The following is a 12,295-nucleotide window of genomic DNA, read 5'->3' as shown; positions in this document are numbered from 1 at the left end:
CTTCAAACATGTATCTGCTAAATCTTTCTGTGTAAAGGCACCTTAACACAGTCAGGTTTTTAATTGCAATTATTGAAGCCAAAGCCAGGAACAGATTATGATTGGAGAGCAAGTCTTAAAGGAAAGATTTCTCCTCTATTCAAATCCATTTCTGGTTTAGTGAAAACACCATAAATGCAATCATCAATTATAGGGAACCTGTCATCAAATGTATCATCCCTGAACCATTGCCATTACTCTTCATAGGTGGCATACACTTTTCTATAGCTTTATTACTTTATTCAAAAATACGGGACTGTATTAGGCTATGCTCAAACACTGTAAAATATGTCCGTAATTTTGTCTGAAATTACGTTCAGTAATTTTGTCTGTACATTCAATACAATAATGTGATCCGCTGAAGTCAATTGGAAATTGGCTGCCAGTGCACACACCATATACAGTATTTGTTTACGACCATCCCAATAATGAACATGATCATTATTTACAACCTGCTTTTGCAAAGCACGGCCGTTTCTTTCATCTTTCACACTTAATTTTTTTACTCAGCTTTAAAGTGACACTGTCACCCCCTTTTTGCATTCTGACTTTTCTACACAGGTGTAAAAGGTAAATTTAGCAGTTTTCATACCTTATTTTATATAATACGTTATGGTGCTTGTTCAAGTAAAAAGTGATCTTTTATCAACTCCGGATTGTGCTAACTGGGCGGGGCCAACGGGTGGTGCTATGGGCGGTGCTAAGTGGTGTTGTTGCTGTGAAGCCCCCCTCCACTTAGCACAATCTGCAGTTGATAAAAGATCACTTTTTACTTGAACAAGCACCATGAGGTATGATATAAAATAAGGTATAAAATGCTAAATTTACCCATTACACCTGTGCAGAGAAGTCATAATGCAAAAAGGGGGTGACAGTGTCACTTTAAGCTTTTATTTTACTGTGTGTGAACCTAGCCTTACATGTGTAATCCTTGTCTCATCATGTTTCTGATTACACTGACCAACAAATTTTTAAAAGTTGTTTGGTTCACAAATAAAATTTACCATTTCTTAATGATTTTTATGTGCTGAATTCAAATATCACAAGGAAAAATGTTAATTGGCTCTAATTTCTATGATATGGAAGAGTTCTCATTTTACTGTTTTGTGAATTGTATAGAATACAGTATAATAGCCTACATATTTATTACCTCTGCAATCATAAGGAAGAAAGTTTACTGTTCATAAACTTTTGAAATATATTCATAGGAAACTTAGTTCTATCTGAAATCAACTACAAGTTACAGGCATATCTAAGAATTTTTACAAATCTATATCATAAAAATGAAAGTCTGTCTGTCTGTCCCAAATAGACTTCCAAACGCCTAAACCGTTTGACCCCAAATTTGGCACACAGATACATAGGGTGTCCGGGAAGGTTATTGCGAAGGTCCCGTCCCCGCCAGATGTACAGGAGGGGAGGGGGAGGGGAAAGAGTGCCCCATAGAGATGAATGGGAAAATCTCCTCGCTGCAAACACAGGTGATATAATTAGCTGCAGCAGACACGGCAGTTGGGAGCCTTAGCAACCAATAGGATTACTGCTTTCATTTTCACAGGGAGCAATGGTTGCTAGGGCAGCTGCCTCACAACATCCACAGTAATAACTGGTAGACACCCTACTCCATCTATACAGTTCATGTATACAGGACCCCCTACTCCATCTATACAGTACATGGATACAGGACCTCCACTAACTATATACTTCAGGTATACAGGACCTCCACCAACTATATACTACAGGTATACAGGACCCCAAACTATACACTACAGGTATACAGGACCCCAAAACTATACACTACAGGTATACAGGAACTCCAACTATATACTACATGTATATAGGACCCCAAACTATACACTACAGGTATACAGGACCTCAAAACTATACACTACAGGTATACAGGACCTACACAGACTCTATAATACAGGTATAGAGCACCTTCACCAACTCTATACTACAGGTATACAGGACCCCAAAGCTATATACTACAGGTATACAGAAACTCCACCAACTTTATACTACAGGTATATAGGACCCCAAACTATACACTACAGGTATACAGGACCTCCACCAACTCTATACTACAGTTATACAGGGCCCTCAAACTATGCACTACAGGTATACAGGACCCCCGAACTATATACTACAGGTATACAAGACCTCCACCAATTATACACTACAGGTATCCAGGACCCTCAAACTATAAACTACAGGTATACAAGACCTTCACCAACTATACATTACAGGTATACAGCACCAACTATATACTACAGGTATACAGGACCCCGGAACTATACAGTACAGGTATACAGGACCTTCACCAACTGTACACTGCAGGTATACAGGACCTCCCTCACCTATACACTACAGGTATACAGCCCCCCCCCAACTACACACTACAGGTATACAGGCCCCCAACTATACACTATAGGTATACAGCCCCCCCAACTATGCACTACAGATATGCGAGACCCCTAAAAACTATACATTGTGGGTATACAGAACCCCTCCAACTATGCACTACAGGTATACACTAATTCCACTGATTAACTCAGATGAAACAATACCTTTAGCTTGGCCTCCTGGGCACCTTAGAACAAATCTAATTAACACACTGACACTTTATACCCGGGCAGCGCCGGGTACATTTTCTAGTTAGTTATGTTTATTGAACTCTGGAATGTAGGTCCTTATTCAATGGCTTCTCGGTGCATTTACACATGTCTTTTGTATTCATACATGGGATTGTCTCTGATAAGGCCGAGTTTACATACATGCGTCCATCCGTCGAGAATCACCTCAGGGAAACGCATCTCTGAACTGATCCCATGGTTTTCAATGGGACAGTTCGGATGATCCATTCTACAACTGATGCCGCCAGACCGACAGACAGACCGCACGTCAGAACGCTACATGCAGCGTTCTGACGTACGGACAGCTCAGCTATCCGGCACTGCCTTTACTTAAATGAATGGAGCGCCAGAGGCATGTTGTGCACAGACGCATGCATTTTGTTTCCTCCGGCGCTTCATAGGTATGTCCCTGTCCGTTAAATCATAGGAACTGAGTTTTTTTAATGAAAAAAAGGATAGAAAAACTGATGACTACTGATGCCTTTTTAGCATCAGTTGTGACATCAGTTGTGGTCAATATCTTTAAAAAAAATGGAAACGAATGTAACTAATATATGTAAACTAGAACTAGCTGTCCAACAGTAATCTGCAAGCATTGATGGGTTCCATGAAGGCTAGTTTCACACTGCGTTTTTGCAATCCGTTTTTTGTGCATCCGTTTTGATCCGTTTTTCCATTGACTTCCATTATAAAAAAAAAAATGGATCAAAACAGATCCTTTTTTTTGACGGACACAAAAACGTAGATGACACTATGGATCCATTTTTAAAAAAAATTGAAGTCAATGGAAAAACGGATCAAAACGGATGCACACAAATGCATCTGTTTTTTTCATCCCTTTTTTTTTTGCAAAAAACGGATTAAATAAACGGATTGGAAAACGCAGTGTGAACCTAGCCTTACCCTGATACCTTTTTTCCATATTGGTCATTCTAAGATGATGCAATATACCAGATAATGATGCAATACTGATGATGCAAACTTTTCCCAGTATTGTATCACAGGCTGTGAGAAATATAGAAAGTACGTCTATATCTTGAAAATTAGAGCCAATTTAAAAATATGAACATCATTTTCAATCTCAGCACTAGAGATGAGGGAACCGGCCGAGGTTCGGGTTCGCATGAACCTGAACTCTCGGCTTCTGATTCCCGCTGTCTGCTCGCTCCATGGAGAGGGTGGATACAGCCTGAGGACCGCCTGGAAAACTGGGATACAGCCTATGGGAATCAGAAGCCGAGATTTCAGGCTCATACGAACCCGAACCTCGGCCGGTTCGCTCATCTCTACTCAGCACCCCAAAATTAGTTAAGATCAACTGTTTTCATGTCGTAACCTTTTTGGTTGTTGACCAGTGTTACCCGAGCTGACAGCCTTGCTGTGTTCCCCTGCCCAATCATCATATTGTTTTTTTTTTTTACTAAAATCTTTGACATTTTACAGGCGTATGCTAGCCACAGGCAAGATAAATCCCCACCTTTGTGTACTCTATTTGAAAGCATTGTATTTTACCAGGCATAATAAGATGAAAAGATGAAGCAATAGACCGTAAGAAATAAAAAACACAATTAACCACAAAATAAATTTATTTTAAAAGCTATACACAGCAATAGAGCTTTTCCATTTGAGTTTAAGGGGTATTCTGGTTTTAGCAAATAAATCTCATTTATTGTACTGTAATCCTTCAAGTTAAAATATTTCTTAAAGGGGTTATCCAGCTCTACAAAAACATGGTCACTTTTCCCCCTACTGTTCTCTCCAGTTCAGGTGCAGTTTGCAATTAAGCTCCATTTACTTCAATGGAACTGAGTTTCAAAACCTCACCCAAACTGGAGACAACAGTAGGGGGAAAGGGCCATGTTTTTTTTGCGCTGGATAACCCCTTTAACTTACAATGGCCTTTCCTAGGCCATTATTACTTGGAACCACATTAAACTTACAATGCCAGAATAATAGCAAGTAGTGGTTTGATGGATAGGACTATATATTTGGATTATTGTTGTATTGGCTTATTTTTCATTCATTTTGAATTTTGGGGACTTAACATATAGGTTATACTCACATAATGTAAAAATAAGGACAAATAACGGCCGTTATTAAAGTTTAAGCTGCTGTTGTTTGCACTTATTTTAACATTGTGTGAACATAGCCAAAATGTTCACTGGATTTTCCAAAATATACCTTTGACAGAAGGTTAGTTTATGCCACAGTTTTGCTACAAGGAACAAACACCAATATGCAAATACAAAAAACCCCAGCATATACTATGGTTTTTCTATTTCTATTCTGCTGTGACGAACGGCACAGAACTCAACATAATAACACCTCTTGATAATCACTAGAGATGAGCAAACTTACTGTAAGTGTAGCTTCACACACACAAAGCAATCCGCTGCGGATACTTGCCCATTTACTTCAATGGGCTGACATACTCGCAGCGGGATTGTTATCCCGCTGCAAGTATGTCAGGGTCAGCGTCATTAACCCCTGCAGCCCTGGAGCATACATTACCTGCTCCACGGTCTGGCTTGCTTCAGGGGCTCCCGGCATCTCCTGGCCCTCAGCCAATCAGTGCGCTGCGACAAAGTTAATGGGAAAGTATCCGCAGCGGATTTTGCTGTGAATTCGCAGCAAGAAATCCGCTGCATATACGTTGTGCGTGAAGCTACCCTAAAATTGGGTTTGTGTGACCCAGAACGTTCAGTATTTAAATCCTGGTGGCTGGAAAAGATGGATGCAGCCCAAGGACTGCCTGGAAAACATGGATACGGCCTGTTTGCTCTTCTCTAATAATTACATATTTGTAATTACCAGAGCTCTCTTTCATTAGAAACCATGTACTTGTATGATCACATGGTCTGGACAGATTAAGGTTCTAAATAACTAGCAGAAATAGAAAAAATCTTGAAAAGATGATACACAATTATATTAGAAAATTCATTATACATTATAATTCTTTATTTCCGGAAACTGAAATATATTTTTAAAAATTAAATAAAACACATAAAATTAATTACATTCACAGCACATTAATAAGCATGCATGACTGATCAATAGAACACATTTAGATATATCAATAAATTACAGTGAATACTAAGATGAATATTTTAATTGCTACAAATCCAAAACAAGTGCAGAATCCATATGAAAACAAGTTCAGCATGAATTATAGATGCAATTTTAATGAAGCATTGATACACTTTTTCCTAACCAAAGAAGCCAGGTGTTGATCCAAGAGTAAGGCTTCACTTGTAGTCAGTGAAATCGAAGCATCAGTATACCCTGGCAGGCCAGCAACACACTAGTCTAGGGAAATGATACATTGTAAACTACTTTGCTCAATGAGACTGCATTGGTATATTCTTGATGGAATCTGTCTCAGAAAGTGCAGATGTTTCCAATATGAGCAAAATGGCATGTGTAATATTTTGTTATTTATTGGATAAATTGTCAATGCAGCCCTACATTAATATGATGATTGACCATTTAGGATTCACCATTATTCAACTTTTATATTCTTTAAGAAAAAATGGCCTAGTTCAGTGGGGTCTCCTAACAGGTTGTCCCCTTTTTGGACCTTTTACGTACAGAAACATATCTGGTAAAGGTTCTCTCCTATGCACAGTGACTCTAGTGGCAGCTCGCGCTATAGTGCTCCTTGATTCTGTGCAATAACATCACTTTCTCCAGAGACATACAGTATAAAGTTTTATTTTATATGCAGCCTATGGCCATGTTTACAGGAGGTATCTTTTACATAAATTACGTCCGTTGTTGCAATTTGCGTATGGGGGTCCCGCGTTGGCCGCTGAATGGCTGAGCTGTCTTGAGAAGTCACGTCTCAAGCTGCAGCTTAGACCAGGAAGTGGCAGCGGGACGGAAGAAGGAGGGCCGCGCGATCCAGGACCCGGAGCTGGAACAAGGGAGGTAAGTGACCGGCGGCTTCTATATCCACCCCCTCGCCGGCAATACACAATAAATAACCCTGGCCCGGAGTACCCCTTTAATGCAAAAGATACGCTCTATGTGAATGAATGGAATCCTGGCCGCAGTGTATACACATAGTATACATTCCGGCCGGGATTCCAACCGGCCGCACAGAAAACTGACGTCAGCCAGAAGATGCCAAAACGCCAGAACAGACAACTTACATAAATATGGCGATGTCAATTCAGTCAATGAATTATGATGAAGTCTTGGAAGAGGTGATGGGTTCAGTCCATGATTTACATCCAGCTTATGGACCGTATATCACAGACATGTGAATAAAGCTTAATCTTTTCCCTATAATTTCATATTTTTTCCTCTATTAGACCGGTAAAAATACATGTAATTAATTAACAAAAATACTGTAATTTGTTTGAGGTAAGTTTTGAAAAGCCATAATGTTTAGCTATTCAAAATGTATCATATATTTGACATAAGGAAATTGAGTGAACATCCTCTACATACAATGATTCCGTAATTTGTACAAAGTGTTTTAGCAGGGTGTAGAGAAGACAACAGTCACCCAATGAATACTGTACATTTTCCTCTTGCTTGTGTTGCTAACAACCCAACATTTTGTATCTGTATATGTAATGCTGGATCACCTAGGTGGGCTTGGCTGCCAGGTCACCTTTGTTTTACACTGTCATTCTGCTGCTGGGATCTTAAAGGACAGTGCTTGCACCCAACACCTTCCACAGTCAATTACTTATCACCAGGTATATTAGCTTATTGGCCACTGGCCAGGCCATTTGGCATCCTGCCAAGGTGTTCTACCTTAAAGTGACACTGTCACCCTCTTTTTGCATTCTGACATCTCTACACAGGTGTAAAGGGTAAATTTAGCGGTTTTCATAACTTATTTTATATCATACGTCATGGTGTTTGTTCAAGTAAAAAGTGATCTTTTATCAACTGCAGATTGTGTTAAGTGGACGGGGCCTTGCAGCATTAGCGCCACTTAGCCCCGCCCACAACACCACCATTGGCCCCCACCCCCTTGGCGCCCATTGGTGGGCCAACCTAGAGGGGATGGGACCTAGACCTTTAGGCCAGCCTGTTCCAATGGCCTGCGAGGGGGCGTGGCCAATGGTGGCATTGTAGGCGGGGCTAAGTGGCACTAATGCCTTGAGGCCCCGCCTACTTAACACAATCTGCAGTTGATAAAAGATCACTTTTTACTTGAACAAGCACCATGATGTATGATATAAAATAAGGTATGAAAAACGCTAAATTTACCCTTTACACCTGTGTAGAGATGTCAGAATGCAAAAGGGGGTGACGGTGCCACTTTAAGCCAGAATGTTACTATGTTAGACCCCAGTTTGCTACCTTACCTTATCTTTTTCTGCTGTTTCGTTATTTTCTATATACCCATGTCTGGGCTGTTCCTGATCACTGAACCTCTGCTACCCACCCTGACGTATTGCCTGATGACTAACTATGCACAAACTCTAAGCTCTGATCTAGGCCTGTACCTAGACTCCTCTCTAGCTTGACCCATTGGTGTTTTGCACCAGTGTCTCTTGACCCACAAAAGCTAGCTGTCACCTACGATATAACCACCAATAGAGGAAGCAATTTGGTCTTTCCCTGCAGTAAAATCCAGGTCCTTTTGCACTTCCTTGAGAATGGCCCAGGGTCAAACTGGTTAGGTGACATAGCCTGTCCACATCCACCAGTGGTGACAATATATTTTTAAACATACTTAAAGGGATGATCTGCTTTGGAAAACCCTTTTACATATTATAGCTTATGGATATTGTAAAAAAAAGGATCCCCACACAGGATCCCCTCCCCATGCTCCTCTAAAGACCTGTCTTACTTTGTATAACATGGGAGGCTTTATTTTAATGACCAAGAAGAACAGCTGTATATTTTCCATGTATTTGAGTAGGTTTCTTCTGGGTACTTTGGTTTTTACTCCAAAAAGATACTGATGGTGTAATTGGCCTTAGTGTGTGAGACATATAGGGAAATAAGGTTGTGAGACACATTGAGGACAGGGATTGATGTACAGGACAATAATATCTGGATACTCTGGGCTGCAGAGTATCATGGTACTATTTAAGCAACAGGAAATTCCTGTTCTGATATCTACAAAATTTTCATATCTAACTTGCTTAGCTCTCTTCTCTTGAACACAGTTAAACAGATTTATGAACACTGTCGAAACATCTTTCTTTTTATACTTTTTTTAAATGTTCCTATGTCACCAGCCCTTCAGGACATACCTTAAAGGGGAACTCCAGGTAGAGGTTAAAAAAAAAAATAAACCTGCTGCAGAAGCTTACCTGTCTAACCCAGTTTTGAAACTACCAAAAATCTGTTTGTTTTGGGAATCTTCGTTCTGTATTTTGTGGCAATACTTCTTGGTTGAGCAGTTGTACACTGTACTACAAGTTCCAGAATGCATTTCTTTCCCTCAGCTGTTCATCACAGTCCTCCACCCTGCCCATTCCCTGCCCAAAGCTGTTGCAGAACATCTAGGCTGTGTGTTCACACATTACAGTTTCATTGTTACTAAATTATTTGCAGTACTTTATGATTTCATGGTGTTCCCACACACACAGTGCGCTTAGCGCACTGTTACTACCTGTAATGCTGATATTGAAATAAAGTAAAGAACATTTAAATTTATTTATTTTTTCTTCTCATCTCCACGCACGTATTTTGATGAAAGATCTTTTATCTTTGAAGTTGAGCCCCACAATAAGGACTTTATCAGATATTATCTTACATAGGATATACGGTTTATGCCTTGTTTTTTGGCCAGGTGGGATTGGCAGTGGCTTTGATTCTCTGTACCATTAAGCATCATTTAATTGTGTTACTGCATAATTTTTGTGAAGATGCTGCAGTACTGCAATGAAACTCCAACATGTGTGAACACAGCCCTAATTTCACTGCAGATTTTTGAACAATCAGTGAAGTTGCGGCACCTGCCTCTTTCACTCCTTGCCTGCTTAGGTGTAGGCTGGAGGGGCTGGTCAGAGATGGTGAATCACTCAGGGGGCAATCTGTGCATAGAATCTGTCTGAGAGCAGACTCTATACACAGATTCCCAATGTGTTTTGACCCAGCCTGTGAGTGTAAGTGATCAGAACCCCCACAGCCATTCCATGCTTACCCTGTCGCTGACTTCCTTAAACACCGCAATCGCTATGCATTGCCTGCCATTGCCCGCAGCTACCTGTCATTACCTCCAGCGCCACTGATGTGTGCGGGACCACTCACTGGAGTGGCCCCGCACACATTAGAAGCCCCTTCACTGCAGGTATATATACGTTCCTACTAAATGGGGCATGTACAGTAGGAAAGTATATATACAGATTGCTGACGTAAGGCGTGAAATAATGTTTTTTTGTTAAACATTTTTTTTAAGAATTTTTGGTGACATTTTTCCTAATTTTTCATTTTTTTACCTATATTATAAAATAATTTGGAAATCTTTCAAATACAGCATTACAGCATCATGTGACATCAGTGCAAGACAATAGCCGCTCCCTGTTGAATAACCTTTTCAAAGGTCACAGAGTGCTCAATGATGTTTTACATTCATCTCAAGGGAACAACAGAATGTCTATTGTCATCAATGTTCATGAGTCTTGCTGTAAACCATGTCACTAAATGCTGTTAAAAACAGCCTAGGCATAATGGCAGCCCCCTAACAATGTACAAATAGTGAAATAAATAAAAAATTTAAGTCAGAAAAAAGAAACAGATTAGAATAACAGAACAAGTTTTAGTATGTGATCAATAAAAGAAAATGTAGGTGACACATTCTCTTTGAACTAAATGAATGTGTATTTTTATAATATTTAATTACTGTCTGTTTATGTACCCTCGGAATTGTAAAGTTCTGTGGAATATGTTGGCGTTATATAAATATTCTTTTTATTATTAACATCACCTGTGCAGCTTATATGTACACATATAGGTTTTGGGTGCAAGACACCCTACTATGACACAGTAAACCTATGACATTTTTGTCCTGATTTTGTCACTCTACTTTGTTTCTAGGACAGCTTGCATGGCAAACTGCACCGTAGTTCATCATTTAACGGCCATAATCACACTGTTCTTGGGAAGATATATATAAAAAAGATTACTAGGTAGATAGACCTGATATGGTATATGTAATCCAGTTAGATTACAACAATAGCACCTTAGACAACATGGAAGAAAAAGATAAGATGGCAGGGAAAAGATGTGGATAACAAATATTACAGCTTTATCCAATATACCTTAAAAAGGTAACTAGCACTTTACTAAAATTACTGTATGTATCATCCAACTGAGTATACCTACTGAGTGGAGGATTAGTAAAAAAGCCACAGTGTTACCTATTTTATAATTAAAATGTAAACTTCACTTTTAATGTACCATTTCTCTTACCAGATTAGGGCCAATACAATGCTATTTTATAAGAATTATCATGTTTATAACTTTACCAGTACTGTGGCAATAAATAGTCATCCATTACTTCCTTCAATTATGTAACATTTCATTACATGAGCCAGAAATTCATGTTTGAGTCCATATAACTTATTCATAACTTGTCCAAATCTTGAGTAACCAAAATGGTTCTCATGTAGGACTTGCATATTTTAGGGTTTTTTCATTGTCCACATTATAAGCTCCTGTCTTGTGATACCTTTAAAAAAAATAAAAAAAAAGTAAATAAACAATACACAAAAGTGCGGAGTATAACAAAAATATTAAATCCATGATGCATCAGTGATGGATGTAGGGAGAAAAACAGGTCCACCAACAGTATGTCCTAGTATGTTACCAATTCTAAAACAAACAATTAGGCTGGCTTTACACTGCTTTTTTTTTTTTTTTTTTAGTAAAAACACCATGGCGTTTTCTTTTTCATAAAAATGCCAGCTGCCAGATGTTAGCTGGGAGTCAGTGAAAGTTTATGACTTGCCATACACACACAACATTTTTAGGGTGGTGTTTTTGCAGCTCTTTGGCAGTTTTTTCAAAATGCAGCATGATGAGGGATTTGGTGTTTTTCTCCCATAGACTTCAATGGAAGTCTTCTGCTCCACTAAAAAATGCCATGGCGCTTTTTATTGGCACTTTTCAGTAAGAAAAACAGCACTTTTTGGTCCACAGGGGGTTAACTTAACCCCTTGTGGGCCAGGGGGAAACATTCTGTTCCAGTGTGGGGTTACCTTACTCCCCGGTCTTCTCCCCGTGTCCCTGCTCAGCTGCTGATTGTCTGAAATGACACTTGTGGCTTGGCATCTCATCCAATCAGCAGCTGCAACGATGTCCCTTTTGCAGAGCTGATAGTGTCATTTGAAAAGCCAGGGCCGCCACACTTGTAGCTTAGTGTGCCCGTCTCTGGTGAAGATGTCAGGACGAACAATGTGGCCCCAAGGGGGGGCCTTATTCACTTAACCCCATGGGGGCCACATTGACGTCACAATGTACCCATACCACCAAGGAAGGAGGTTAAGTGCCCCCCTTTCTTGCTGGAATGGTTGCAGTACTGGGGGGAGAAGGGGGGCCATATTGATACTCAGGCTCAGGCTGTTCAAATGACACTACATCGAATCAGTGGCTGCAGCAGGGACATTGCTGCAGCCACTGATTGGCTGAGATGAAAAGGTACAAGTCAT

At 39.8% G+C, this 12,295-nt stretch overlaps 1 protein-coding gene across 1 annotated transcript in view; it reads right to left on the bottom strand.

Moving 5' to 3' along the window:
- Window positions 1-7,921: 7,921 nt before the first annotated feature.
- The window catches only part of HBEGF (heparin binding EGF like growth factor), a 41,429-nt gene continuing 37,055 nt past the window's right edge, over window positions 7,922-12,295 (bottom strand). Inside the window, exon 5 of the mRNA XM_069970467.1 lies at window positions 7,922-11,316. Within this exon, the coding sequence (XP_069826568.1) occupies window positions 11,250-11,316 (67 nt within the window). The 3' untranslated portion in view covers window positions 7,922-11,249. The remainder of the gene's footprint in view (window positions 11,317-12,295) is intronic.

The sequence above is a fragment of the Dendropsophus ebraccatus genome, chromosome 1, assembly GCF_027789765.1.
Source record: "Dendropsophus ebraccatus isolate aDenEbr1 chromosome 1, aDenEbr1.pat, whole genome shotgun sequence".
NCBI classification, from domain to species: domain Eukaryota; kingdom Metazoa; phylum Chordata; class Amphibia; order Anura; family Hylidae; genus Dendropsophus; species Dendropsophus ebraccatus.
Note: the sequence above shows the minus strand (reverse complement) of the source record. Positions and strands in the feature narration are given on the sequence as shown.